General features: G+C 39.9%; 1 protein-coding gene across 5 annotated transcripts in view; it reads left to right on the top strand.

Annotated features, from left to right (window-relative positions):
- The first annotated feature begins 6,713 nt into the window (after positions 1 to 6,713).
- VPS13B (vacuolar protein sorting 13 homolog B) overlaps positions 6,714 to 26,262 on the top strand; it is a 497,028-nt gene continuing 477,479 nt past the window's right edge. For all 5 annotated transcript variants that reach the window (XM_076329345.1, XM_076329347.1, XM_076329346.1 and 2 more), the window contains exons 1-3: positions 6,714 to 6,813; positions 7,535 to 7,712; positions 15,258 to 15,401. In XM_076329345.1, coding sequence (XP_076185460.1) covers positions 7,566 to 7,712; positions 15,258 to 15,401 — 291 coding nt within the window. In that variant the 5' untranslated portion in view covers positions 6,714 to 6,813; positions 7,535 to 7,565. The remainder of the gene's footprint in view (positions 6,814 to 7,534; positions 7,713 to 15,257; positions 15,402 to 26,262) is intronic.

The raw sequence follows: 26,262 nt of genomic DNA, 5'->3' as shown, positions 1-26,262 counted from the left end.
GTCACTTCCTCCAAACCTCCTGTTGTGTCCAGATATTTTTCCCAGTCTCTACATCTTGCTTTTCAGGGGCAGAGGGAATGCTGAGCAGTCATCCCCTTGGAAGTGGGATCCTTACAGAGATTTTATAGCCATTATTTTTGGAGTGGTGTGAAACAGTCACTTACTTTCATGACAAAATACATCAGAAAAGCATTTAATACTAACCTCTGTAAATTTTTGGAGAGAAAAAGATAAGCCCACCTAAGGCCTGTAAATTATATGCTAGTATGAACAGCTAAAAAATTACCAAAAGCTCCAGAAATGACAGCAAGCCTCCCTCACATAAAAGATCCAAGTATCCCACTTGTATGCTTTACATGTTCTCTCTTTAGTCTTTTGTCTCTTTCATAGTCTGATTTCAATTTATATAGTCTGATTTCAGTGTTAGGATCCGTGTTTACTTATCTGTAAAGTCCAAGAAACCCAGGAGATCACTGCTGAAATGATGAAGATTTTATTCGCATGGAGCTGTGGCTGCCAGTCAAGTTCCAAGGATGGCTTTTTGGAGCCGACACACGTTTTCTTGGCTTTGCAGTTCTTGTAGCTGTTCAACATGTCTGATATTCATTAATATCAGCTCTACAATATGCAAATCAAATATAAGGACATTTTCATTTACATTAAGAAGAAACTTTAGAACAGACTTCAGCTCCTGCAGAAATGCTCCCAGCTCCAGCTGCAGGACAAGCCAAAGAAAGGGCATCACGGAGTGTTACAGCTTCACTGAGAAACTCATTTTGCCAATAAATAATGGAGGGAACTGGATTTTAGCATAATTCAAGCAAAAACATTCCTGAGCTTTGCCATTTCTATCTTCATCCTCTAAAGAACCAACCAGTGACACAGAAAGAAGCTGTCAGTTACTTTTTATCTTTTGATGACATATAATATTTTTAAAATCAGGAAAAATTATAATAGCAGTGGTATTTATAAATATTTATTTGAAATATATTTATAGTTTATGTATTTCATATTTATTGAACATTATTTAAAGTACAAATACATATAAAATTATGTATTTGTAATTTTTTGTAAATATAAATATATAAATATCAGAGAAAAGCGATCATTTAACTCTTGAAAAGCAGGACTATTTTAAAAGAATATATGCTAGAAGTTGTCATTAGAAATACATATGTTTTGCATGAACAGTACAGCAACAGTCAAGCAAAAACCTGTGTGAAACTTTTAGCGCATAAATCTCCTCATGCCTGGAGGCAGTAATAAATTACATGTTTCTTTACATATACATTTTAAAATTGTCAAACATACATTTCATGTACTGGAACCAGAAATGATATCTTCTTGGCTGACTTTTCTTGATGTATTCCATAATTACGTGTAGAAGTCAAAGATACCTCTTTATACCCAAAGGATACATAAACACTTTAAGCATATCGGAACAGGTCAAATATACCCCAAAATTTCACTACTGCAAGACAGGTAATTGTTCTCCTTTGTTACCAATTCAACAAAAACTTGGAAAACACTTTCAAGTTTTAACTTTCCTGGTTTAGATGGGCACGCATACCTCTTATGATTTACCTGGAATTTATACTCCTAGAAGATGAAAACTGCATTGCTTGTACCTTCCCACTCTGTTCAATTCAGGTTTCCTCTCTCGTCTTTCATTCTGGTGTGTGAATAAAAGTTCAGTACCGCAGGTATTCTGGAGACACCATATAGCCTCTATATCGGAGGTCTAATAATTCCCAAAGCAATCTGAACATACGTAAAAGGAATTTATGCGTGCAGTCTACATTTTAAAACACCAGTTACTGTAGTTAAATCCTTACATTTGAGTGCACTGTCGCTGTCTGGACCAGACCCTTTCCAACCTAACCATGCTCACTCTGGTCAAGCTGGTTGTTAGTCCATTGCGCATCCTTCTGAAGAGGGGGTTCATCGGACATTTGCCCCGTTCACTCAGAGTGAACATTCACTGATAGAGGAAACACTGGGGGACACTGGTAAAGCCCCTGAGCCGGGTTAGCAGCCGAATCTGCATAAATGTGCCTTGCTCCGCAGTGCCTGAGCATTCTGTCCCCAAACTGCTACAGGGATTTAAATTTACCAGAGATTTTAGAAAGTGTTGGGAAAAGCGATTTCCTAAAAAGCTAGATGAGGCAGCAATGAGCTGGGATTATGTATCAAAAGCTACTTGCTTCCAGAACTATGTGACCTTCATTCACTAAATTAATACTTTTCAGTCTTACTTAGTGTGAACTTAACTGTTTCAACAGATTCTTGCTCATAATCATAGTTAGAAACTCTAAATTTGGGTTTTTTTTCTTTTGAACACTGTTTTTCCATTTTAAAGGTGCCACAATTCTGTCTATTTTCCTTTACACTTGAAAAAAAATGCTACTTCAAGACTACAGCTGAAGGTTTTTTCAAAATTTAGGGAATAGAAGAACAAACAAAACTTACAATAGACAACCATTTGCACCTTTAAACCTAGAATATACCTAACATTCAGAGTACAATGAAACCCTATGTGCAAATTTTGTTTTATTTTTATTTGGGTTTATTTTTTCCAAATTTCAAATCTGTGTGCATTTTGGTGAAATTTAAAATAACCCCATAGTAATAAAAGTGGCATGGTATTTTTTATTTCCCACTTTTTAATGGCTATATATGATTTAATAATTAGATACATGACATCACTAATAAGCTATGTAATTCTAATAGTGAAACAGATTGACTTATATTGCTTGCTTTTGTTGATGTAGTTTTTAAATGTCTAAAAAATATTAGAAGATACATAATTTTAGTCAGTTTAGTCATGAGCTCAGGAAATTCCCAGTTAAACAAAGGGGCAAATCTTAATATCTTTATAATATTTTTATATATTATAATATATACACATTTATATACATATATAAAAATATATATAATATACAGTATACTTTACTACAAATAATAATTTGTAGTAAAACCAGAAAAAGGAACCACCAAGAAACATTACAAATTAACTAGTCCAAGTTATAGCACCTAGAACAGGAGAGGAGGAAGAAGCCCAAATAATTTTTATTTCCTTCACAAGTGTTTCTAAAATACCTTAGTTAGTATTGCTTATTTAGGATCACCAACTCTTTCATGCTGTCAGTCTCATACTGTCTACAGGGCATCTCAGTAGGCGATAAAGAATCACAAAATAGCAAATTCTTCTCCCACATGGGTAGACTGAGGGCTGCTGGGACCAACTGCCCACATCCATGCCATTTTACTCAGAGGCATCAGAGCAGGACAGGCAGAATCGGAGCGGGACAGACATGGACAGCAGTCTGCCCAGTAAGTTAACCCAGTTAAAGTATCCATATTAGCTAACGGACATAGTGAAGGAGAAGTTTATAGGATTGGAAACCTTTGTCCAGTGAAAAGAGATGTTCCTCACAGGTTGTCTTCCAACTCTCCTTGTCAGTAACCTCAGATTCTCTCATGTCCTGCAAACAGCCTGGGCCAACCTACCTCCAAACCCCTCTGCTCACATGACTGCCCTGGGCTGCCTGATGTACAGGAGGCAGGAGACTCAAGTTCTGACATTAGAATCATAGAATCATAGAATCATTAAGGTTGGAAAAGACCTCTAAGATCATCGAGTCCAACCATCAATCCAACACCACCATGCCCACTAAACCATGTCCCTAAGCACCTCATCTACGTGTCTTTTAAATACTTCCAGGGATGGGGACTCCACCACTTCCCTGGGCAGCCTGTTCCAATGGTTAACCACTCTTTCAGTAAAGAAATTAGAAGCACAACAGCTGTCAAACACCAACATCAGTACAGGGGTCTTTCCAAAACAGTGCTCAGAAGAAAAGGTTGGTTTAAGTTAATGAACAAAAGAGGTAGAAATAAACTAATATGGCTATACACATTTTTAAAAAAATCTATTTAAATGTCTAATTTCCTTGGTTTTCTCCTTGACTGCAGCCTCAGGTAGTGGGATATTCACTTAATCATCCTCTACCTTTTCTCGATTTTTATCAAGATGCAGTCCTGTGCAGGTAGATACATTGCCTGAGGACTTCCTTGAAGTCCTGTCCTCTTTTCACTTCTGGCCAAATGTTACACTCTTGTGTACACTCTCCCAGTCTCCAGGTTGAACTATATCTATTTTGCTAGCTTTTGAGGGATTCAGAATTACTCAGGTTATATGAACGAACAAGATGTGCATATCTGCACTTTTGGTTATATCTATCCTGCAAGTTTCACTGAATTGCTGAAATGTTGAATAAATCAGACTAGCTCAACCAGCTGACATTTCCAGCAGACATGCCCTCGTTGCTTTGGTATGCCCAAGTTCATTACTACACACCACCTGCCTGTTACCTGCAAATTCCCCATATACTCTGCTCTCATCCCTTTGTACATCAGGGACCTCTTGTAACCGTCTCCAGCTACTTTCGTTTCATGCCACCCATTTCCTTTCTGTCAAAGACTGATTCCCGCATGATCCCTTCCTCCCATTTTTTGTATTTTTTTTTCTTCTGTAGGAAATAAATTATTCAGGGCGTCAACATACTTGAACTGGAACTGAGATGGAGGTAGTTATAATGAAATGTTAATAACTGCCAGGAAAATTACAGAGTTGTTCAGAGCTGCTGGGTCTGCCAAGCAGCTGCCAGGAGCACTATGTGTCTCCCCTACTCTTCTTCTAGTTTACTGATTTTCACCAAAATAGGGCGTTGTTCTTCAATTCCAAACTTTCAGAAAACATTCCAGCGTTGATTGGATGTGTCATTCAAAAGTAATCACACAACGGACAAAGAAACAGAGGAATGTTTTTCTGTTGAATATGAGGGCTTTTGATGCACGCTTAGGGTGTGCTTCAACATTACACTTATCTGTTGGCACATCCCTCTGTTGTGTCAATGCAACTCTATAGGGAGGCCATGCTATAAACAAGGTTGCTTCCATTAACACAGATTATTTCATGGAGCTGGCTTGCAGTGCAGACTCCCAAAAAGTTTTATCAGTAAAATTCACCACTCCCACAACTCTAGCAGAGGGACAAGAAACATGTAGCGGTTGTGTAAAGCAACACTTCAAGAATCTTAGTGCTACAGAAATTACAAGTCAGAAGCACATCCTTAATTAAAGACCACTGATGTTAAAATGTTTCCATCCCTCACCTGCCTGCTACCACCTCTTAGCCACAGGTTATCATGCCACAGCTGCTGAAGAACGGTCAAACGCTACGCTCGACTATGAGCTATGGGAGTGGTGACTCTCATCGTAAGAGGAAACACAGTCCAAGCTGCTTCAGCTCTTTGTGAGGTGAATACTGTCTTACGCGCAGTGATTCATCAGTGAAGATGGCATAGCAAATGAGGAGATGGTGTATGTAAAACCAGGGTAGATTAATGATTAACTCAGCATGTGTATAGCAGTGGTAGAGTAGACAGCTAACCCACCAGGAGCTGGAGCCTTCAGACTTTGTCTAGCTCAGCCAGATTTCAACATACGTACTGCGACGGGAGGAGACTCCTACCTGAGGTCTCACTGTCTGGGCCCCACTTCACACGAACCTACCCCACGTGCCATATATTGCCTTTTCTGTTTTCAGCCATGTAACTACACCGTGCAGATTAAACACACAAGATTTCAAATTTCCAGGAAGAATGTATAACTCAACAGGCATATCCCAGGCTTTTCTTTAAAACTCAAATCAGAGGCCTTTGTAAAAGGTTATTCATTATCTACATCAAAGCGATGCCCACAGGCACTGCCTACTGCACTTCACCCTGAAAAAAATGAAAGCCCACGCTCTTTTCCAGACCATCCACTTGCCAACCCATGAGGAGTCCATTAACACATGCTCTTTCAAATGTGGGCCCAGGGCATTTGCTTGCTGCCAGGAGAAACCCCAAAAGGACTCAGGGCTGTTGGGCAGGGCTTTTCTCTACGATCAACATATTAAGAAGAGCTCTGGGCAGACAGAAAATCGAAGGTATTTCTGAGTAACTTTCTTCTCTCACGCAAAATGGTGAAATTCAGAACCTAGAGTAGAACTTCACTCAAAAGCAAAAATGGAAGATGTCCATCTTTATTAAACACACTGGAAACAACCAACATGTTTGCCATCACCGAGATTTGCCCCAAATGGTCACTCATCAATATAACAATGTGAATCAAAATTTGGAGCTGGAGTTGGCCGAAGCCAGACAGCCAACGGCAACGCAGCTGAGGGATTCATGGTGCTACGGGTTAAAGCCCGCCCTCCTCGGGCTCCTCTGCGTCAGGAATTTACACCTATGTGGAGGCAGAACCTCCTCCGCCGTGCGAGGAAACGGCAGGCACGGATCCCGGGCCCGGCGGGCTTTTGCCGCCTCTCCATTTCCCGCTCATGGGGACCCACCGCGGCGCCGCTCCCTCCCGACCCCTCCCACCTCCCTAACGGCCACCCCCGCCCCGCCCCGCCCGCAGCAAACCCCGCCCCTTCCCCCGGCGCAATGCCCGGCCACCCCGTCTCGCCCGTCAGCTCCTGGCAGAGCGCGTGACCTCCGCCGGCTTCAAGGCCGACTTCCGGCCCCGCCTCGGTGCTGCAGCGAAATCCTCCCGGCTGAGGCGTAAACCCAGGCGCGCGCGGGATGTCGGAGGCGGCGGACGCTGGAAAGGGGGCACACGCGGCGGAGAACCCGGAAGTGCCCGTGCGGCGGAGCCGGAGCGGCAGAGTCTGCCTGCGCAGGGCTCCCGCGGCCCGGCCGGCCCGGTGAGGGCGGTGGCAGGGCGGGGGGCACGGAGCCTCGGAAGTGTTTGGAGGGGCAGGTAAAGGGGTCCTGAGAGGGCGTGGGGCTGGGGGAGAGAGGTGTGAGGGGTGTCCCGAAGGTATGGGCGGGGGGGTTTCCGGCTTCGTGGGGGTGCCTGGGAGAGGCTGCGGCGCTGACGAGGGTGGGGAAGGGTCTCCTCAGGGCGGCAGGGAGGGTGGGGGTGCTGGAAAGGGTGGGGGGTGGGAGGGAAGCGGTGGCAAGTGGTAGCATAACTTCAGCTTGGGTTTTGGAGGATTTTAGTTTGCTTAGAGTTAAGGGTGGCACGAAGCTGGCATTTTTGCTACGTGCACGATACTCAGGGTATCAGATCGGTGTTTCTAAGGTGATGTTTTAGCATGGGCTTTTATCAGTTAAAAGTGACAGGGTGTCTGTCGCTTAAATTTCATGTGAAAGCATGGTAGACTGCTTGACCTCCTTCTCTGTTTTTTGGTTTGTTTGGGTTGGCTTTTCTTTTGATAGTGAGCAAGCCAGTTATTCGTTCCAATATATATATGTATATAAGCTGGAAATTCGTAAATGCAAATAGATGTGCTTTCATCTTGGTATATCTTTCATCTTTATATGTAGAGGTACACATAATTACATATAGACATACATGTTTAGAAAGCAGAATGTGAAATATAATTTTTCATACATCCAAACAATGTGACTGTTGTTTTATTGAAAATTAGTCTGACAGACTTATAAATAATACCTCATTGTCTTGTCTTTTTTCCTAGTGCTTGACCTGTAATACAGAAATCTTCCAAAATGCTGGAATCCTATGTAACTCCTATTTTGATGAGTTATGTGAATCGCTACATAAAGAACTTGAAGCCTTCAGATCTACAGTTGTCACTCTGGGGAGGAGATGTTGTACTTAGTAAACTTGAATTAAAATTGGATGTACTTGAACAGGTATGTTATGTTTACAGTAGTTACAGTCTGTGTCTTTGATTTAAAAGAAGTTGACTAAATAATTTACATTGGTCTGCACAGATGAATGTTCTTCTTCTTATGCAAGTTCTTTTTCCCCCCTGCATTTAGTTATTCTTGCATTAATTCCATGCCATTTGTTTAGTAGTGAATGGTAATCCTTTGCATATTCTGTAAGTTATGGGGTGTGAAAAGAAAGGCTTTTTTGTGGACATGTTTCTTCTTTCAGTTACCATTGTTTTACAGTACAAACATTAACTAAATTGCTTTTCCAGTCATATTTACTAATTGCCTATAGTAACTAATTCAAAATGTCACAAAGTAAAGTAGGATCTCTTTAATTATGCATACTAAACACATTTGTGTTCTCTATATTGTTTTATGACTCCAGTTTTCATCAGTCCAGTTGTATCTGAACTTTAAGAGTAACTGAGGGACAGATTTGATCAGCTGGTTCGTGTGGATTAGATCAGAGGCTCTGTAAAACTTGGCCTTAAAAAGACAAGCTTGACCAAGTAAAACACTTGATGTAGAATTTGGAGCCTGCTGTCAATATGAACTGGTGAAGTCTTAGTGGAGGGACTGTTTCCTTCTGTGCTTATCTGAGTTGACAACTTGAGGAGTTGAGTGTGTGAGATAGATAAAGCTGTTTTCTGTTGTGCATGGTGTAGCGAGTCTTAGCTAGAGTCCTGTGTCCAGACGTAGTCCAACTGAAGGAGCTTAGAGAAATGCAGCAAAAAATAATGGGGGATTTAGACAATATGGCCGTTGAAAGAAGAATAAAATAGACAGGGAATGTGGTTTTAATTTTGAATAAAATAAGGTGAGACAAGATAGGGCAAAAGTTATATGGATGAGACAAGAAAGAATGGAATAAATTGCACTCAGGGAGACTTAGATTGGACATCAAGGAAAATTTTTCTCATGTTTTGATTGGATTGTGAGGCATTGGAGTAGACTGAGGAGACTGCGTGATTTTTATCAGGGGAGACCTTTTAAAAGGTGAAAGAAATATTTATGGTTAATTAAGTATCTCTGATCCTGTTCTGGAAGAGGAGACAATCTTTCAAGAGAACCTGTCCTATTTTCTGTGCTTCTGTAAAGAGCCTGATTTGTCTTCCTTCAAGTATTTGGTGGCCTCTGTATTTTCTCTCAAGTCTTTTGATTCCTCGTTTTCTTGGTACAACTTGTCCATGTAGCTGATGCAGATACTGGACTGCAGTTGTGTAGGATGTGTTCCTCCTGTGAATATTCAAAGCCTTTTTTAATGTATATATTATGGAATCAAAGAAGGGTTGATCAGAAAGTAATTCTGGAGGTCATCCAGTCCAACCTCCTGTTCTGAGCAGGGCTGTTGCCAACATTATATCAGATCAGCTTGTGATTTTCTCCAGTTGAGTCTTGAAGTCTCCTGTCTTGGTTGTGAAAACCTCCTTGTTGGGTAAACTGTTCCAGTGCTATACCATGTAGGAAGAAAGTTTGTCCCAATAGCAAATGATGACTTGGGATGGATATATCAAACTTGCTCTGTTACCTGGCGCTGTTAGGATTTTGCTGCCATCATCTATGTTGTTCCCTTTCAAATCGTTGCAGTTTGCTGGTAGGTGATCCCTGGCTTCGTCTTGTCTGTTCATGTATCAGCTGAGTACCTAAGTATCCAGTGCAATCTGTTGCTGTCATGGCTCTTGTAAAGGCAAATCTTGCCATATATACACCTGTGCTCATGTCTTATTAGCTTGAATGGGCATGTGAATATGCGATGAAAGCAAAATTTAGCTCTGATTCATTTTTTTTACATTATTTGGCTGTGTGTTTATGTGAAATGTAGTGGTCTTAATTTGGCTCTTATTATTCTTTGGAACTTGCCTAGACCCACAAACTGTATTTAGGGTGTCTTGCTCTTTTGCAGAAGGGATGCTGCTTTATGCCTGCTCAGCAAAACTCTTTGAGTATGTAGTATGTGGTAATACAACACCCCCAAGCCTTTGCAGCTGGCAGGAGCTCCCCTGAAAAGCTAAAGTCTCTGAAAGTTACCAGTATATGTTATTTTATTTGGATTCTCTGTCTGAATGGATCCATGATATCGGAAGTTAATCACTTGCACTGCTCTTCCCTTCTAACATCCTCTGCTGTTATCTCCAGGATGGTTCCCTGCTCCTTACCTGGCATGAATGCAGCCTTAATTTCATGCTTTAGGCTTTGGATACAAATGCACATACCCTGGATATCATTGTCTGGAGTCTTAAACATTGTCAGAGGATTCCAGCTTTTGTGGAACTGTACAAGATTATTTGAGAACATTAGCATAGGTGCCAAACTACCTGGACAAAGCACCTTATAACAGATCTGGGAACAAGTCTGTGCGTTCTTCCTTCACTCCTTGCACTTCAGCTGATATTAGTGTACCCATGTCATGTTGCGCTCTTATGGGCCACCAGACAGAATCCCAAAGAACACATGAGAACAGAGCGCAAACTGCTGTCTGTCTTCTAGAAGATCTTACCTTAAACTATTTTTGGGACTAAGTTGGAACCAGTACCTTATGAAATCAGATATAACATAACGTTTGACACGTCAACAGCTATCAAACCCAAAGAGAACATTTTAGTACCTGAAAATACTTTTCATATTTTTATGTATATTTATGTATGTTTTATATGCTTTCATTAAATTAAGCTGAATATTATTGCAATAACTCTTCGTTTTTCTCCCCCCCCCCCCCCCCCCCTTTTTTTTTTTTTTTTGGACAATACCAGTTCTGTAGTGAAAGCTGAGTACTAGTTTGTACTTGGGTTCAACCTTCTAGGTACAATGTAGCTTTTGTACATAATTATGTCACTCTTTGAATAGCCAGTTAATTTTATAATTATTATCTTTAGTGGAAGATTAAATCTAATAAAATTTTGATAGTAGTTTTTTTCCTATCCTGGATGATTCAATTACTAAAAGACTAAGCATTCCAAGAAATTTTCCATCTAGGCATAATTTGCACATTGTACAAAAACTACTTCAAGAAAGTATTTTGTAATTAAACTTTAAAATTTATATTTAAATATTATTTTATGGAAAAGCCTTTTAAGCACTTTTGGCAACTTCTATATGAAGTCACTATGGTACCAGAGGTAACAGAACTACCTGTGAACTTCGTAACTAGCTTGTGTGTAATGTTTCTGTTGACACAATGGTACCAAAGAGATAGGATACATGGTGGGCTCTTCTTGCTGCTTGTGTGTATTTCCATAACATCCTAGCTTATTATGTTAGCTGTTTTCTAAACTCAGGAGGGAAAGATGAAGTGGTCTTTGATTGGAAGACAAAGGAGAACTTGATCTAAAGGTGGTTGAGTTTTATTGTAGTGTGGACTTTTCATACCTGAAAGAATTTAGAAAGAAAGAAGTATGAAAAATGGTAAGGTACTTAAGATAATTTTAAGGAAATGAGTGCATTAAAATATCCTTACTGTAAGTGTCTGTTATGTGCCACTGGGTTACTTGTGAAATACAGCCTTGAATGTGGAGAAAAGGTATTTGAATTAATACTTGCCTATCACCCCAGAGTTTGGGAAAGTCCTGTATTTTAGGACAAGGGGAATTATGATCATCTAGTCTGCAGTCTTGCATGATGTCGGTCAGTTATTTATGTGTCGAGCCCAGGAGTTTGTTTTCAGCCATATCATAATTTTTTGAAGGATTTGTATGATGTAAATGTAAAATCTAAAAAATAAACTCTCATCAGTCATAAGTATAAAAGATACATTAAGAATTTCATGCAGTACTTAATGAAAGGGAAAAATTGCACAGGAAAGGAAGAGGAATAAAAATGATCTTTGTTATGTTGTATTATGAACAAGTTACTAAATTTGGCACACATTTGTTTTGTATTGTCTACTGAAATAACACAACAAAGATTTCCCTGCATTGCTTTAAGGAAACTTGCTTGTGCAATTAGGGTAATGTCAGACAACATTTTTATCTAAATTCCTTTGAAAAAGAAGAACCGTGTCTTCTAAATATGCTGTGCATTTGGTTGTATCACTTCATTTTGAAGGAATTCCTACTTCCATTCAGTTTCTTTCAAAATCTTACGGTTAGCTAGACAAAAATGAGAATGTGTTAAAGCCATCCAGCAAATGGTGGAAAAATATCTATTCTAGAATGCCTTTTGAAGTAAACGCATAACTTTCGCTTGTGAGCACAAGTCAGGATCTAAATAGACGTTGCGATATTAATGTGTGTTGTAAAAATTACATATCTGCTGGTCTGGAAAGGGAATTTATTTCTATTACTGTTAATAGTGATAGTTCACTGTCTTGATTCATAAGCATTGTCTCTTAAGTTGTAATGTATTTTTAGATTGCATATTTTTTTGATCACTTATTTCTGTTGGCCCCCACAAAGCTGCGGGACATAAGGTATCTTTTCATTTACTGTATGACCAGTGTAGCAACATCTGTAGCTAAACTGCCCAGTACTTGCTTTTCGGTGGCTTAACTGAAGTTGTCTGGATTAAAATTTTATTCATGTTGATTGTAAGCCTAAGGCTGAATTTCTAGGAGAGAGGCTTTTAGCTAAAATCCTTCAGTATATTTATGAACAAGATGAAGAAAAAACACTTTGTAAAAACAAATTAACAATTTTCTTCAAACTGTTTTTTATGAGAAGGTCTATAACTATCATCTTTTGGAATGAGGACTTGAAATTAGATGAGATTTTCTGTAAGCATGGCTGAGCTAGGAGTCAAGAGTTTCCCTGACATGAGAGGTGTGGGTTTTTTTTTCTTTTTTAAACTTCGTTCATGAAAGCTCATTAAAACCAAGAACTAATTTACAAACTGAAAGCTGTACTTTGCAAAAAATAGAGCTATAATTTTGTGTAGTTGTCTTCTCTGAAGATTTTGACAGCAGTGAATATACTGCATCTACTCTTAGCCTTGTATGCAAGGTGAATGTTTTCATAGTACCAGTGGAAAGGCTGAAGAGGTATCAGCCATAGAATGGAGAGGGTGCTTGTCTCTGTGATGGTGCTAGGTATTCATGCATAAGAATAGTTGACTTCTCTTTTGGGTAACTAATTAGAGGCTATCTCAGGATGCTAACCTGTCACAGTTGCGGTAGTGTGCAACTGTGAACTTATGACATGGTAGCTACTTAAAAAAAATAAAAAGTAGTGGGTTTTAAAAACATATCACTAAGATTTAATTACAGTTCCAAGATATTAGGCAAATAATGACATTAACTAGCTTCACAGAAATATTCTATAGATAGACTTTTATCATATATGTCAAGTACTAAATGCAAAATCCAGTTGTCCTCAAATTTTATTCATGTAGAACTTCTATACAGCAGGGATAAGTCTAGGCTCAAGCAGTGCAGGAAAACAGGCTTTCTGGATCCACTTCTAGATGCGCGTATCTGAAATTCCCTAGCAACTTGCCTGCTTGACCTCAGAGTTTCATGGACCTTCTGTATTTAAGTCCTACTCATTCATATGAGTACTGAGTCGAAGCATGTAAGTACCTAAACTCAGCAGAGGTGCAAAGGTGCTTAAGCCCTGGGTTGCCCAGTTTTGCCAGGTAAATTCTGAAGTTCTGAACAAAGGTTTATGACCCTGAGTTTACTAAGAAACACAACAGTTAAGAACCTAATGGCCAAAACTATTGCCCAGCATCTAGGAGACTTAGATTCACTTCCTTTCTCACCCTGACAAGATTCACACCTATAGTTCCTAGCATCTAGGATGAAGACCAAAACACCAGGCTATAAGCAACTCCAAGTGAACACATCTGTTGTTTTTTCCCCATTAAAACTTTAAACCTTTGTAGCCAAAAATGTCAGGATAGAGATTAGAAAGGTAAGAAAGATCATCATTGAAGCCTCGTCATTAGAATACTTAGTACTGAGAATGCCGACTTAAAATTCTGACATAATATCAAATACTATTTCTTTATTTTGCACTAAGCACTTATTTTCATTATTTTAAATCTGATTTCTAGTGCTTGGACCAGGTCTCTAGCTGCAGGTGGCTGTTCTGTCTGATAAGCGTTAAGCTCATGCTTCCCAGGAGAACTCCTGGGGCTACTGGGGAAATTTCAACCTTTTGGATCCAAAGTAGATGAAGGCATCCAATGTGACGTCCAGTGCTGCCTACTTGAGATCCAAAGAATTTATCTCAACCTCTGCACCTTGTGTTTCCTGCTGACTAGCTGCATGTAGCAGCTGGCTCACTGGGGCCGTCCCACAGACGTCTGCTCTATGCATTTACTGGATGGAGTGCCAGGCATTTATTAGGAGTTCTGGACTGACTTGCACCACTTTTTAAAGCAGTGTGACATCCAAGTTAGGCCTTGGTGAGGAGTCTGAGTTTTGCCAATGAACAATTTAGTAACTTCCTATTTACTGAGCAGTTTGATGTGAATGGGGCAACACCTTGAAAGCTGTGGATAAAAAGATAACAAGAAAACCAGATTAACTGCTTCTCTAGTGAGTGCCTCCATTCTGATCATTGAATTACATAGGGATTCTGCAGAAGAAATAATATGACATCATGTTTTTAGAAAGGACATCATAAAATACATGAGCAAGAGTCAAATCAGAATAGCAGTTGTAACTCTACTTCTGGCATTTCTTAATTTAGAGTGCCTGGCTTAGTAACCTTAACACTTTTATATTTTTTTAACACAACCGTTTTAATGTCACTCTTGTTTGAATTCATATTACAAATATTGAAAATGGAAAGCGTTTTACCTGATTTACTGTGTATAAAACACAGAAATTTTAATTTGTAAGTCAAACAAAGTGCACCAAGTAAATCTTTGCTTTATGGAGTGTTTTTTTGATTCAATTAGTGTTTTTGTGTTGACCTCTAATCTTCTGTTTGGCTTGTTTCCTTAACGTTTAACATTATTTTAACATTAGAAAAAAAGAATACAAACTGTACTTACATAAAATAAAGGGAACCAATTAAACATGTATGTAACAAAAAAACCCCTTTTCAGTAGTTTTTACTAAAACTCTTTGTTGTAAGTACGTCATAGCTTTTGTACAGACTTCATTTTTGTTTGTGGCCAATCTTAAGAGCACTGACCTCTTAAAACTCAAAGTACTAAAATATTTTGGAAGAAATTGCCTTGCTGTGGCCTTGTCAGTGTTTAATTCCAAATTTGTGTTCTTCAGAATAATGGAGGTTGCATATCAGTTTATGTATTTACTTTCACCTGGTTCATTTCTACTTGTCCCTTGAATAGTGACACGTTTTGCAGTAGCTTCATGCAAGAGAGGTGGTTTTAAATTGTCTTTTATTATCAAGGACATGGTAATCCAGTGTCTCTTTTGAACAGACTAATTGTAATGTAAGTGTGCACCCGATTATAAAGCCAGTGGCCAAACCCCGTGGCACACTGCTGATCTGGGGAGGGAGAATAACTTTTGACTATGTTTTGTCGTAGAACCTTATTATTTTAAGTTACAGATGTGTCTTGAATTTTGATATGTTTCAGTAGTCACCTCACCACTTCTTTTGTTGTTGTTAGGAGCTGAAACTACCATTTACTTTTTTAAGTGGGCATATTCATGAACTTCGGATTCATGTGCCATGGACAAAATTGGGATCAGAACCAGTTGTCATCACTATCAATACGATGGAATGCATCTTGAAATTAAAGGATGGAGCTCAGGTAAGAAATACGATGAATGTTTTTCTAACATTGAGAGGTTGATGAAAATAATAGCTTCTATAGGTCACTTTCTTTTAAGCCATCTGAAGAATCAGGTATGTAAAGTTGCAATCCCTGTTGCTTTCTGAGAGGCTAATATTGTTATTCCCGTCATGGCTAGTATCTTCCTTTATGCATATTTTTAATTCTTTATTAGCTGTAGTGGTGTTCCTGTGGATGTAAAAGTGTGTTAATAGTGCTCTGCCAGAATTTTCCTATGACTAGATAACAAACGGATTTCAGGAGCAATATAGCATCCTACGTGTTTCCAGCTTCTGCTTCCCAAGAAGCAGTGCTGGTTGCTTGAGACAGCTGTGTGTGACACCACTGGCATTGGGCATTTTTCAAAAGATGTGTTGTTACTATTGAAGGAGTGCTTTAAAGATCCTGGAGTGTAACTCTCTTTTCCCTTTAGAAGTTATAGTACCTGCTGGAGTGTACTTGGAAGACTTCTTACGTATAAGGGTCTCAAAGGGCTTTTTGTTTAGTTGCTCACACTAATTTGTTCATTACGCTGTTTCACAGGCTCAGGAAAGATTTCCTTCTGACACAATGAAGCTGAAATATGTAGTGGCTCAATTTTGTTATATGTCTAACTTAGTTAACAAAAAGTACTTGGGTATGTTAATGTTGAACTTGCAGTTTTTTTAGTCAGTGTGGTGCTTTAACTCTGGAAAGGTTTTGTGGGGTTTTTGTTTTTTTTAAAAGTGTTGTTCCCATTTCAATTTCAACATAGAGTCCTCCAGTTATATTAAGGATCATACAAAAGAAAATTGCAATTTGTGCAAAGCTCTCAAGTGTTTGGTAGGATGCTTGATGAGCTATTAACATTTAACATCAATAATCAGATATAAGCCAGCAAGAACATTGGAAAACACTTTTTCATTATGTTTGATATTTCTTATAATATTCTTTTACAGTTCCAGAGCTAAAAGGCTTTTGTTGCTGGAGTAGAACTCTCTAGTCCTAGGTATGCCACCCGCAAAGCATAAGCTTGCATTCTGTAGTTACACTTAATCTATGCGCATATACACACGTGTACGCACACCAACAACCAAATGCTAAGTACTTTTCCAATGTTAAGGTAAGATTTCGAGGCCAGATGTTCCATGAGAAATGTGTTTTAGAAGCAGCAAATTACAACTAATTATAGAAGTTGCAGAAGAAGATTTGTAGCCCATGACTTTGTGCAACCCAGAACTAATATTTGATATTGGACCATGCAGATGGCTACTGCTGGAATGATCAGATTTCCTGCTTGCATGGTATTTGAAACTTAAATTTTGTGGTGCATACAGCAAAAGGTCAAGTGTCATGAATGTAAAGCACTCTCAAAACAAGTATTTGTTACAGATGTTTAAGATTCAGAGGCAAGAAAGGATTTTTGAAAATTGCAACTGACATTTGAACAAATTATTCAGTGGTATGTACACTCAGGAGGGTAAAATTTGGGTCTGTGCCATAGAAGGATTATCTTTGACTAACAAGAATGTAAATGAAAACACTTTTATGCTGTTTTCTGAGGATATGGTTTAAAAAGTTGACAGCTTGAATTTTATTTCTTGAATTACTATTTGAAAGTGTTTTATAAAAAGAAAACGTTTTGACAAATTCTTGTGTTCTAAATTCCAGTGTGACAGTGTACTTGGCTAAAACCAATCATCATAAAAATCTTTGTAATCAGTGAATAAAAAACCTGAATGAAATAGAATATTTCTGTGGAAAATGGTGGTAAAATGAACTTTCAGTGAATTTAGCTCCAGCTGGAACTGTTCTGCCAAGAACTTCATATCAGCAAAGAGCGTATTAGCAAGAAAGTGTAGTTCCCAAAAATTTATTGGCTTTATTGGCTTGATCCTGCGTTTCCTTCCTCAGGTGAAACCTCTAATGAGCACATGTGTAATTTCACCTGACCTCAACTTAGTGCGATGTGTATTCTTTGGAAGGGGGCTATTTCAAAGAATGTTTATTTTGAAGATGTATGGGGATTAAAATACACAGCACTGTTTGAAACTATTGTCCAGTGGACCCTACAGATTTTTTTTGTGAGTAAAAAAAACTATCCCCCTTTGTGTATTTTTGAAGAGTGCTAGCCTCTTGAAAATGCTTTTGTACGCCTGTGCTTTACTCTCACTGATGCTGTGTCGTTGTTAGTTCAGTTTCAATATTGGTTTGTTTTTGGGTTTTTTGTTGTTGTTTACGCTATTGCAGTGTCTCCTCCTCAGCTGAGATAAAAGTTTCAAGTAGACAGTAATGGCTCAACTTCTAGTTTTATGCTAATATTCTCCTTTTCTAAGCAGAAATGTTGTGTAAGTGGTAAGTTCACCTAGTAATATACAAAACCCACAGTGTAGAATTAGTGGTATTTTTAGTGAATTTTGAGGTTTGAGCATTTGAAGGTCACTGCTTTTCCCCCCTTTTCTGTGCTTTTCTTCCTTCCTTTCCTTCTCTACAGGTGATACTACCACTTCCAAAACAGAATGTTAAATAAGTATGGCTACTTCATAAGAAAATGAAACTTAAGTGCATCAGGAACTGAATTTTGCAGTGATGAAAGTGGTGTTCTATTGAACATGCTTTGTATGTGCTCTTTTGGTTATGATTTTGGTTAATGCCAGTAACTGAAGTAGAAATTTGGTGTGAGGCATTTTGCATTGCTTTTTGTTGTCTGTCAGCTTAATGCAATTGTGCCTGTTTTTTTGCTCCTGAATGTAGCCTTCTGCAGCCCTGAGTTTTAAGTATCACCATTTATAATGTTATCAAATTCATGAAATATGTTGGTTAACTACGATTTGAAATGTGTTCTTACACACTTAAATGCGGTTCTGAAGTTCTCTTGGCTTGTAGTTGTTAAGTTATAGTAATTGACTCCCATGACACTGTTCTTCATGAATGTTATATTGTTTTAGAGGGTGGTTAAAGTTCCAGTATTACATTCTTCTCATTACTTATGTCTATATATTAAATCTCATGAGACTTATCTAGAATTGAAATCCCCTTGCTAAACCTCTGTTGATGCTGTTTCTCCTCCTAGAGTTTTTCTCCTTTTTGTCCTGTTGGACCCTTCTTAACTTTATTACTTCTACCTAAACTCTTTAAAAAAAAAAAAAAAAAAAAAAAAAGCGCTATTTGAAATTCTTGGCTCATTCCCCCCCCCCCCCCCCCCCCCCCCCGCAATGCCACAATACCTCTGTGCCCAAACCAGAGGCTTTACATTCAGTCTGTGCAAATTGGGAAGGACAAGCCTGTGTCTGTTTCCTTCACCTTCCTGACATTATAACTAACCACAAGACTAATCTTCTTTATGTTCAACCTTGAATTCTGTGGTTTTTAGTCTTGGAACTGACGCAAATGAGGAGATTCAAGGAGAAATGTATTATCTCTTACTGCTTCACTTTTGAGTCCTTGCCTTTAATCAGGACACAGTGCATCAGGAATATGCTTATGTATATGAAGATGAAAACTCTCTACCCTAAGGATAACTAATTATGGAATCAGGGAAGACTGTTAGATACAAGCACTTACAGGGGCACAGGGAAACCAAGTAGTTGTTTGGCTCAGCATACAGACAATTAAGCACTGTTCCTTTTATGAGGCATTACAAAGAAGGTTTTGAAGGACTATAATAACTCTGTGGAAGCGGTGGAGAGTCATGACTGTCAGAATAGCAGACACATTCTTATCTGACAATCAGTAGAGACTGTCATCAAAGAATGCTGAAAGCAGAAATTGATCTTGACTGGGAAATGATCGAGATGGTAGATAGGGTGTGCAGAAAGGTTATGAAGGACTTTGAAAGTGAAGACAGAAGGCTTGTGTTTGAGGGTATAGTTATATAAAGTGTTTGCTTAGGTGGTAAAGCTCGCTCCAGCTCTGAAGCAGTGCTTTGCTGTTTTTCTCCTTCTCACCTGGGCTGTAGTAGTTCAATTGGATGTTGCTGTATGGACAAGTGGTGTGTTTTTTTCTGTTTGAGTGTATACGTATGCTGTTCAGTGACAGCAAAAATATGGTAAGACTTAGAATCATAGAATAGTTTGGGTTGGAAGGGACCTCTAAAGGTCATCTAGTGCAACCCCCCTGCTGTGGACAGGGACATCGTCAACTAGATCAGCTTGCTCAGAGCCCTGTCCAGCCTGACCTTGAATGTTTCCAGGGATGGGGCATCTACCACCTCTCTGGGCAACCTGTGCCAGTGTTTCACCACCCTCAGCGTAAAAAATTCTTCCTTCTATCTAGTCTAAATCTCCCCCCCTTTAGTTTAAAGCCATTCCCCCTTGTCTTGTCGCAACAGGCCCTGCTAAAAAGTTTGCCGCCATCTTTCTTATAAGCCCCCTTGAAGTACTGATAGGCTGCAATAAGGTCTCCCCGAAGCCTTCTCTTCTCTAGGCTGAACCACCCCAACTCTCTCTTGACTTGAAGTCAGAGGATTAACAAACAGTCTTTAGTAGCCCCCTTTTCCGCTTTTTGTTTGCTCATGTAGAAGCTCAAGGTCTTTATTTTTGAAATATTTTCATTTGGTACTTACTCATTTTCATAGTGGTATCTTTAGTTCAGTAAATCTGATATTGAGTTTTAACACTTGTATGCAAAGTTTAAGGTGAAGATTCTATGGAGAGCTGCCCTACAGGAAGCAAGCTATGTCATCAGCTAGTGTTGAGTCATAATCTCAGGTTAATGAAGAATATGAAATTTGTCATTAAGCAGCCAGTTCATGCTGCTTTTATTTGTGTTTTAATAGCTTAATATAACAAAGGGGATTTTATCTGTTTCTGTGTGTGCGTGCATACAAATAAGTATATATAAGTAACAAGAACAGTTTTCCATGTTAGTTTTAATTAAAACAAATTTCTTTGTGTAAATTGGACTTTAAGTAGAGTTTAATCTTTTGCAAAGGTTCAGGAAGGTTTGGCAGAGCCTTTGGTTGGGTTTTATGCCATTTTCTGTAAAGAACTCCAGTCTGGACAGTTCTTATATTTTCTATGAGTTGTTTGATGTGAAAAGAAATATTTTGAGTAGGAGATTCTCTTTCAAGGATACTATCTTTCTAAGGGAGAAATACCATGTTCCACAAATCTCTTGCAAAAACATTTAGTAAACTTACTCTTTCAGCAGAGGAAGCAGTAGAGTAAAGGCAGGCTGCAACAGCTGCTAGAAAAGACCTTGCAGCACTTGGTTCAGACACTTGTCGTGTTTGTGTTTCCAGTGTTTTCAAATGAGTGGCTGAAGAGGAGATACTGAACTGCTTTGCTTAAAGCTGGATTAATATTCATACGTTCTAGCTGGTCAAGCAAAAGTGACCATGTAACTTACCTATTTTTTCCTACTAAGCACTTTCATATGAAAAGTCTTTAAAAGCAAGGTATCTGGCACTTTAGATTGCAGTAATTCGGCATGCAAAAGAAGTTGCCTTTGCTGTGAATTTGTTCAAAGATGCCTGCGGGCACGTTTCTTAATACTCTAGCTGTAGAAGTCCTTGACTGCCCTGGTGTTGCCTCAACCTGAATAGCTGGCATGCTTACCTAAGTGCCTGTTACCACGTTAGTCATTTTGGACAGTTTTCATGTGAATTTGTCAGTATATTTCTTTTTGAAGTCCTTTTCAGGGCTAAGTAACGGTGATTTCAAATGTCTGAAACTGATTAGTATGAAAGGTATGAGTGGTCCCACTTGATTTTTTTCTGTGCTTGTGCCTGGCCCCAAGGAGAGCTTCCAATGTTGGTGTGCTGCCTGCAGGCAAAGATAGAGGGGCAGTCCTGACCTAATACTAGTGCTTCGTCTGGGTGAGTGAGCCTTGCTTTTAGGTGTTTTGGCTAAAGAACAAGACTTCGGGTAGTAAGCACTCTTGCTTTCTATGCCGTGCAATACAGGGTGACATCTTCATTGGCAGTGCTGTGCCTAGCTCCTGAGAAAACCCACAGGGACAAGGCGTGATAAACTGACTCAGTACCTTGAGAATACACGTCACTCTCTTTATGTGAGAAGGATCTAACTAGGAGGACACTTTTCTGAGCAGCCAAACAGTGGATGACTGAGCAAGACAAGGAATGTATGAGTGCCCACTGCAACCGAACTTTCTGGTTGTTGTAACATTTTCCCAGTTTTTTATCATGACAGTACACATGTGCATGAAAGATGTAAACAAGGTATGTTTTCCTTTCTTTCTGCCAGCTTGTCTTCTAAACACTCTCTCCAACTGGCTGAAATTTAAATGCTTATTAGAAAGATTTAAAACTTGATAGTTTCATTCCTTGAAATATTTAGTCCTGCAAATGTCAACATTATACATGTTTAAAGAGAGAGGCCAAGTAGACTATGTCAGGCATGTTTACTGTGGCAGCAGATTCAGGAACAGAACAGCAGTCAAAAATTTGAGGTTGTGTTCTTACTAAGGAGCTCAGATTCTGAATGCAGTTCAAGAAGAATGTTGTCAAAATGAGTCTAGTCATTATTACAAAATGTAGCAAGGTTGTAGTAACACCAATGATTTTCAATAGGGTTTTTTTGTGTTCAAACAGATGCGCTTTGCAAATTGAAAGTGTAATGAAGAGAATGCAAGGCAAGGGTATGGCTCTGTGTTGGTGTAGGTGTTGCAAGATAAGGAAGCTGCCAGGAGCTGTGTATGTAGTTAAGTTTTCCCTTCAGTGCCTGTAGCAGCTGGAGCAATAGTGCCTAGTAAGTAAATGTTGCTTTTTCTCAGCTTGCCTGTTGCCTTCTGAACAAGACCTTCTCTGTGTACCTCTTTGTGGTGTAGTTCAGATCAAGTTTGTGCTTTTGAAGAAATCTGGTTGTCCAGACTTACTGTGCTTTGACCTCCATCATGGGGTTGTCTCAGAACTAATGAGCTGGATCCCTTTTGGATGAAACTAAAGGGAAATCGTACTCCAGCAGCATGGTAATGTACTCCAGCTGCTAACTGACATTAATGAGAACAGTTGACTTGTGTGGGTTGTTAATAGAATCAATACTCTGTGATCACCAGCTATGGTGTGGTCTCATATTAGGAGCACGGTGAATCCCACTAGACCAGTTGAGTTTCTTCAGAAGTTGTTCCGGCTGTCCAGGTTCAGAAAGTCTATGTCTAACCCACATTTAGTGCTTACTTCTCTGCTTTTCATAGTTAGTGTGTCTGTGACAGTAGTAATCTCATGAAACATCTAATTATGGACATGGTGCAAGCACCACTTCTTTTATTTTCCCCTCTCCTCCTTTATAAAAGCACATCCCTCCAGTGTTTTCTGAGACTGCACTAAATTTGTATGTTCCCCTTATCCAAGGGTTCAGGAAAAAGTTTATGTGGTAAGAAAGCAGAATCTAAGCTTCCAGAATGATAGAGATCTTTTTTTTTTTTTATCTATCAGCTGGTAGCTGTAAAGCTAATTTGACATGGACATATTATCATATAGCTGCTATTCTGGTGGAGGACTGCTGTTTAAAAACAACTTTCTTCCAGAAGTAATAATGCCTGTCAACTGTTGGGGTTTTGTCGAGGTTCAAGACCTCAGGTTGCCTTGTCATGATTTGTGGTACTTTGTATCTTTTAGTATAATCATACAGTTGGTTTGTCTTAGGCATATGGACTAGGCTTCTTGTGATCTATTCAAATAGCTTTTTTGCTTTTCTAAAATTTAAATATTTAAAGATTATTTGTTTTTTATTACTGTTTGGCTATATTGGCTTAGACTGGCTCATTGCCTTTTAAGATGTCTGTTGTGTGTTGGGAAACATAGCCTTGCCAAAGAGGAAATAACACTTTTGAAGTTTTAAACAACTCATTGCCCTCCAAAAGAACAGTTTAACTGTCCTTTAAATTCAAGAAGGACAGAAATATATTTACGTATGTATAAACACGGGTTATATACATTAATGTTTTAATTCTTTATACATATAAGTGCACATGAACTTCATTTTAACTCCCAAATCAATGTCCCAGGTTTGGAGGCTGAGCTTTTTTCAAATGCTTGTGTGGCACTAGCTCTGTACCTCATATAATGTATGACTTTTCTATAGGCTGTTAAACAACCCTGCAGCTGCAGAGACTGTTAGCTTAGCGCAAGGAACACATTTGGAACATGCTTTGTTAAGTTAGTTGGTCTTATGCAGAACATCAGTTGGAGATCTGTCTTTCTCAAGTAGCAAGAGGAAAGAGTAACGCAGGTAGGAGTAGTACATGGAGGAAGGCTGGGGCAGCCAAATGGACAAAACGGTTAGGTGAGAAGAAGTTAAAGCCACTTGGTGGATGTGAAGGAGAAAGGTGTTGGTTTTTTTTTTTTTTTTTTTGGGTAGTGGTCCTTCAAGCTTTCATAGCTTTACAGGTAATTCTAAATACATTGTTTAATCAGATGAGGGTAGCACGCTTACATGAAGAATTTCATTTGTTTGCCTTGGAACACCTGACTAGTCAAGAAATCTCTCACTTATTTCGGTGGAACCCTGTCAGGATGCCACATTTTGGAAAGATATAATCCTAATTTTGGACATGTTGCATGGGAGTATTTTTCCATGTGTGAATCTTTCGGGGAATCCTGCATAGCACTGAATTTCTTGAATCTGTCATAATATTTCAATCTTAGTAGTTTAACATATTATCGTGTTCTCCTATGCTTTCAAAATTATTCTTTTTTTTTCTTCAGAGCAGATTACTAGAACACAGTAATTTCATGGGTTTGTTCTAAAATAGATGTGTATATGAGGCTTGCTGTTTTCTGGATCAACTTCTATTTCAGCAGAAATCAGTGCTTTATGTGCCATGTGTTTCTGATTTGTACTTTTTTAAAGCCTTTGGCTTTTGGGCAGACAGTTTTAAATTAATCTTTTTATTTCCCCCCCCCTTCATTTTTGTTTATTCCCTTATTTTTTCTTACCTTTTTTTTTTTTTTTATTTTAAACACTGGAAATGGGGGCACTGGCTTCCTAATTAGCTTCCTTCTTTCTACTGACAGCTCCAGTTTAGCTATAACTGTGCTTTGGTATTTGGCTATAGAATTTGGTTCCTCTTATTTTTGTAACTTCTTCACCCTTCCATGCTAGGTCCCTTCCTCTGTCAGTGTTCCAAATTTCTCTAAAATACCATTTTGACAAAAAGTAATGAAATAGTATCTCAGCAGCTCCTCTCAGGCTTGTGAGTGTTTTGCCTTGATTCTTGTCGTCTTTCCTTCAGTTTACGTGGCTGATGGAACTCACTCAGTGCCTTCCATCTTGCTTCCAGCTTTAGCCTACTTAGAATCATAGAATCATTGAGGTTGGAAAAGACCTCTAAGATCATCGAGTCCAACCGTCAACCCAACACCACCACCCACTAAACCATGTCCTTAAGTGCCTCATCTACTCGTCTTTTAAATACCTCCAGGGATGGGGACTCCACCACTTCCCTGGGCAGCCTGTTCCAATGTGTAACCACTCTTTCAGTAAAGACATTTTTCCTTACATCCAATCTAAACTTCCCCTGGCGCAACTTGAGGCCATTTCCTCTCGTCCTATCGCTAGTTACTTGGGAGAAGAGACCGACACCCACCTCGCTACAACCTCCTTTCAGGGAGTTGTAGAGAGTGATGAGGTCTCCCCTCAGCCTCCTTTTCTCCAGGCTAAACATCCCCAGTTCCCTCAGCCGCTCCTCATAAGACTTGTTCTCCAGACCCCTCACCAGCCTCGCTGCCCTTCTCTGGACACGCTCCAGCACCTCGACATCCTTCTTGTAGTGGGGGGCCCAAAACTGAACACAGTATTCGAGGTGCGGCCTCACCAGTGCCGAGTACAGGGGCACAATCACTTCCCTACTCCTGCTGGCCACACTATTTCTGATACAGGCCAGGATGCCATTGGCCTTCTTGGCCACCTGGGCACACTGCCGGCTCATGTTCAGCTGGCTGTCGACCAATACCCCCAGGTCCTTTTCCAACAGGCAGCTTTCCAGCCACTCTTCCCCAAGCCTGTAGTGCTGCATGGGGTTGTTGTGGCCGAAGTGCAGGACCCGGCACTTGTCCTTGTTGAATCTCATACAGTTGGCCTTGGCCCATTGATCCAGCCTGTCCAGGTCCCTCTGCAGAGCCTTCCTACCCTCGAGCAGATCAACACTCCCACACAACTTGGTGTCATCTGCAAACTTACTGAGGGTGCACTCAATCCCCTCATCCAGATCATCGATAGAGATATTGAACAAGACCGGCCCCAAAACTGAGCCCTGGGGAACACCGCTCGTGACCGGCCACCAACTGGATGTAACTCCATTCACCACAACTCTCTGGGCCCGGCTGTCCAGCCAGTTTTTACCCAGTGCAGAGTACACCTGTCTAAGCCGTGAGCCACCATCTTCTCTAGGAGAATGCTGTGGGAGACGGTGTCAGAGGCCTTACTGAAGTCCAGGTAGACCACATCCACAGCCTTTCCCTCGTCCACTAGGCAGGTCACCTGGTCATAGAAGGAGATCAGGTTGGTCAAGCAGGACCTGCCTCTCATGAACCCGTGCTGGCTGGGCCCGATCCCCTGGTTGTCCCGCTCATGCCTTGTGAGTGCCCTCAAGATGAACCGCTCCATAATCTTTCCCAGCACCGAGGTCAGGCTGACAGGCCTGTAGTTCCCCGGATCCTCCTTCTGGCCCTTCTTGTAGATGGGTGTCACATTGGCAAGCCTCCAGTCATCCGGGACCTCCCCCGTTAACCAGGACTGCTGATAAATGATGGAGAGTGGCTTGGCGAGCTCCTCTGCCAGCTCCCTCAGCACCCTCGGGTGGATCCCATCCGGCCCCATAGACTTATGAGCGTCCAGGTGGCGTAGCAGGTCATTGACTGCTTCCTCCTGGATTATGGAGGTTTCATCCTGCTCGCCAT

The sequence above is a fragment of the Aptenodytes patagonicus genome, chromosome 2 (genome assembly GCF_965638725.1).
Source record: "Aptenodytes patagonicus chromosome 2, bAptPat1.pri.cur, whole genome shotgun sequence".
NCBI classification, from domain to species: domain Eukaryota; kingdom Metazoa; phylum Chordata; class Aves; order Sphenisciformes; family Spheniscidae; genus Aptenodytes; species Aptenodytes patagonicus.
Note: the sequence above shows the minus strand (reverse complement) of the source record. Positions and strands in the feature narration are given on the sequence as shown.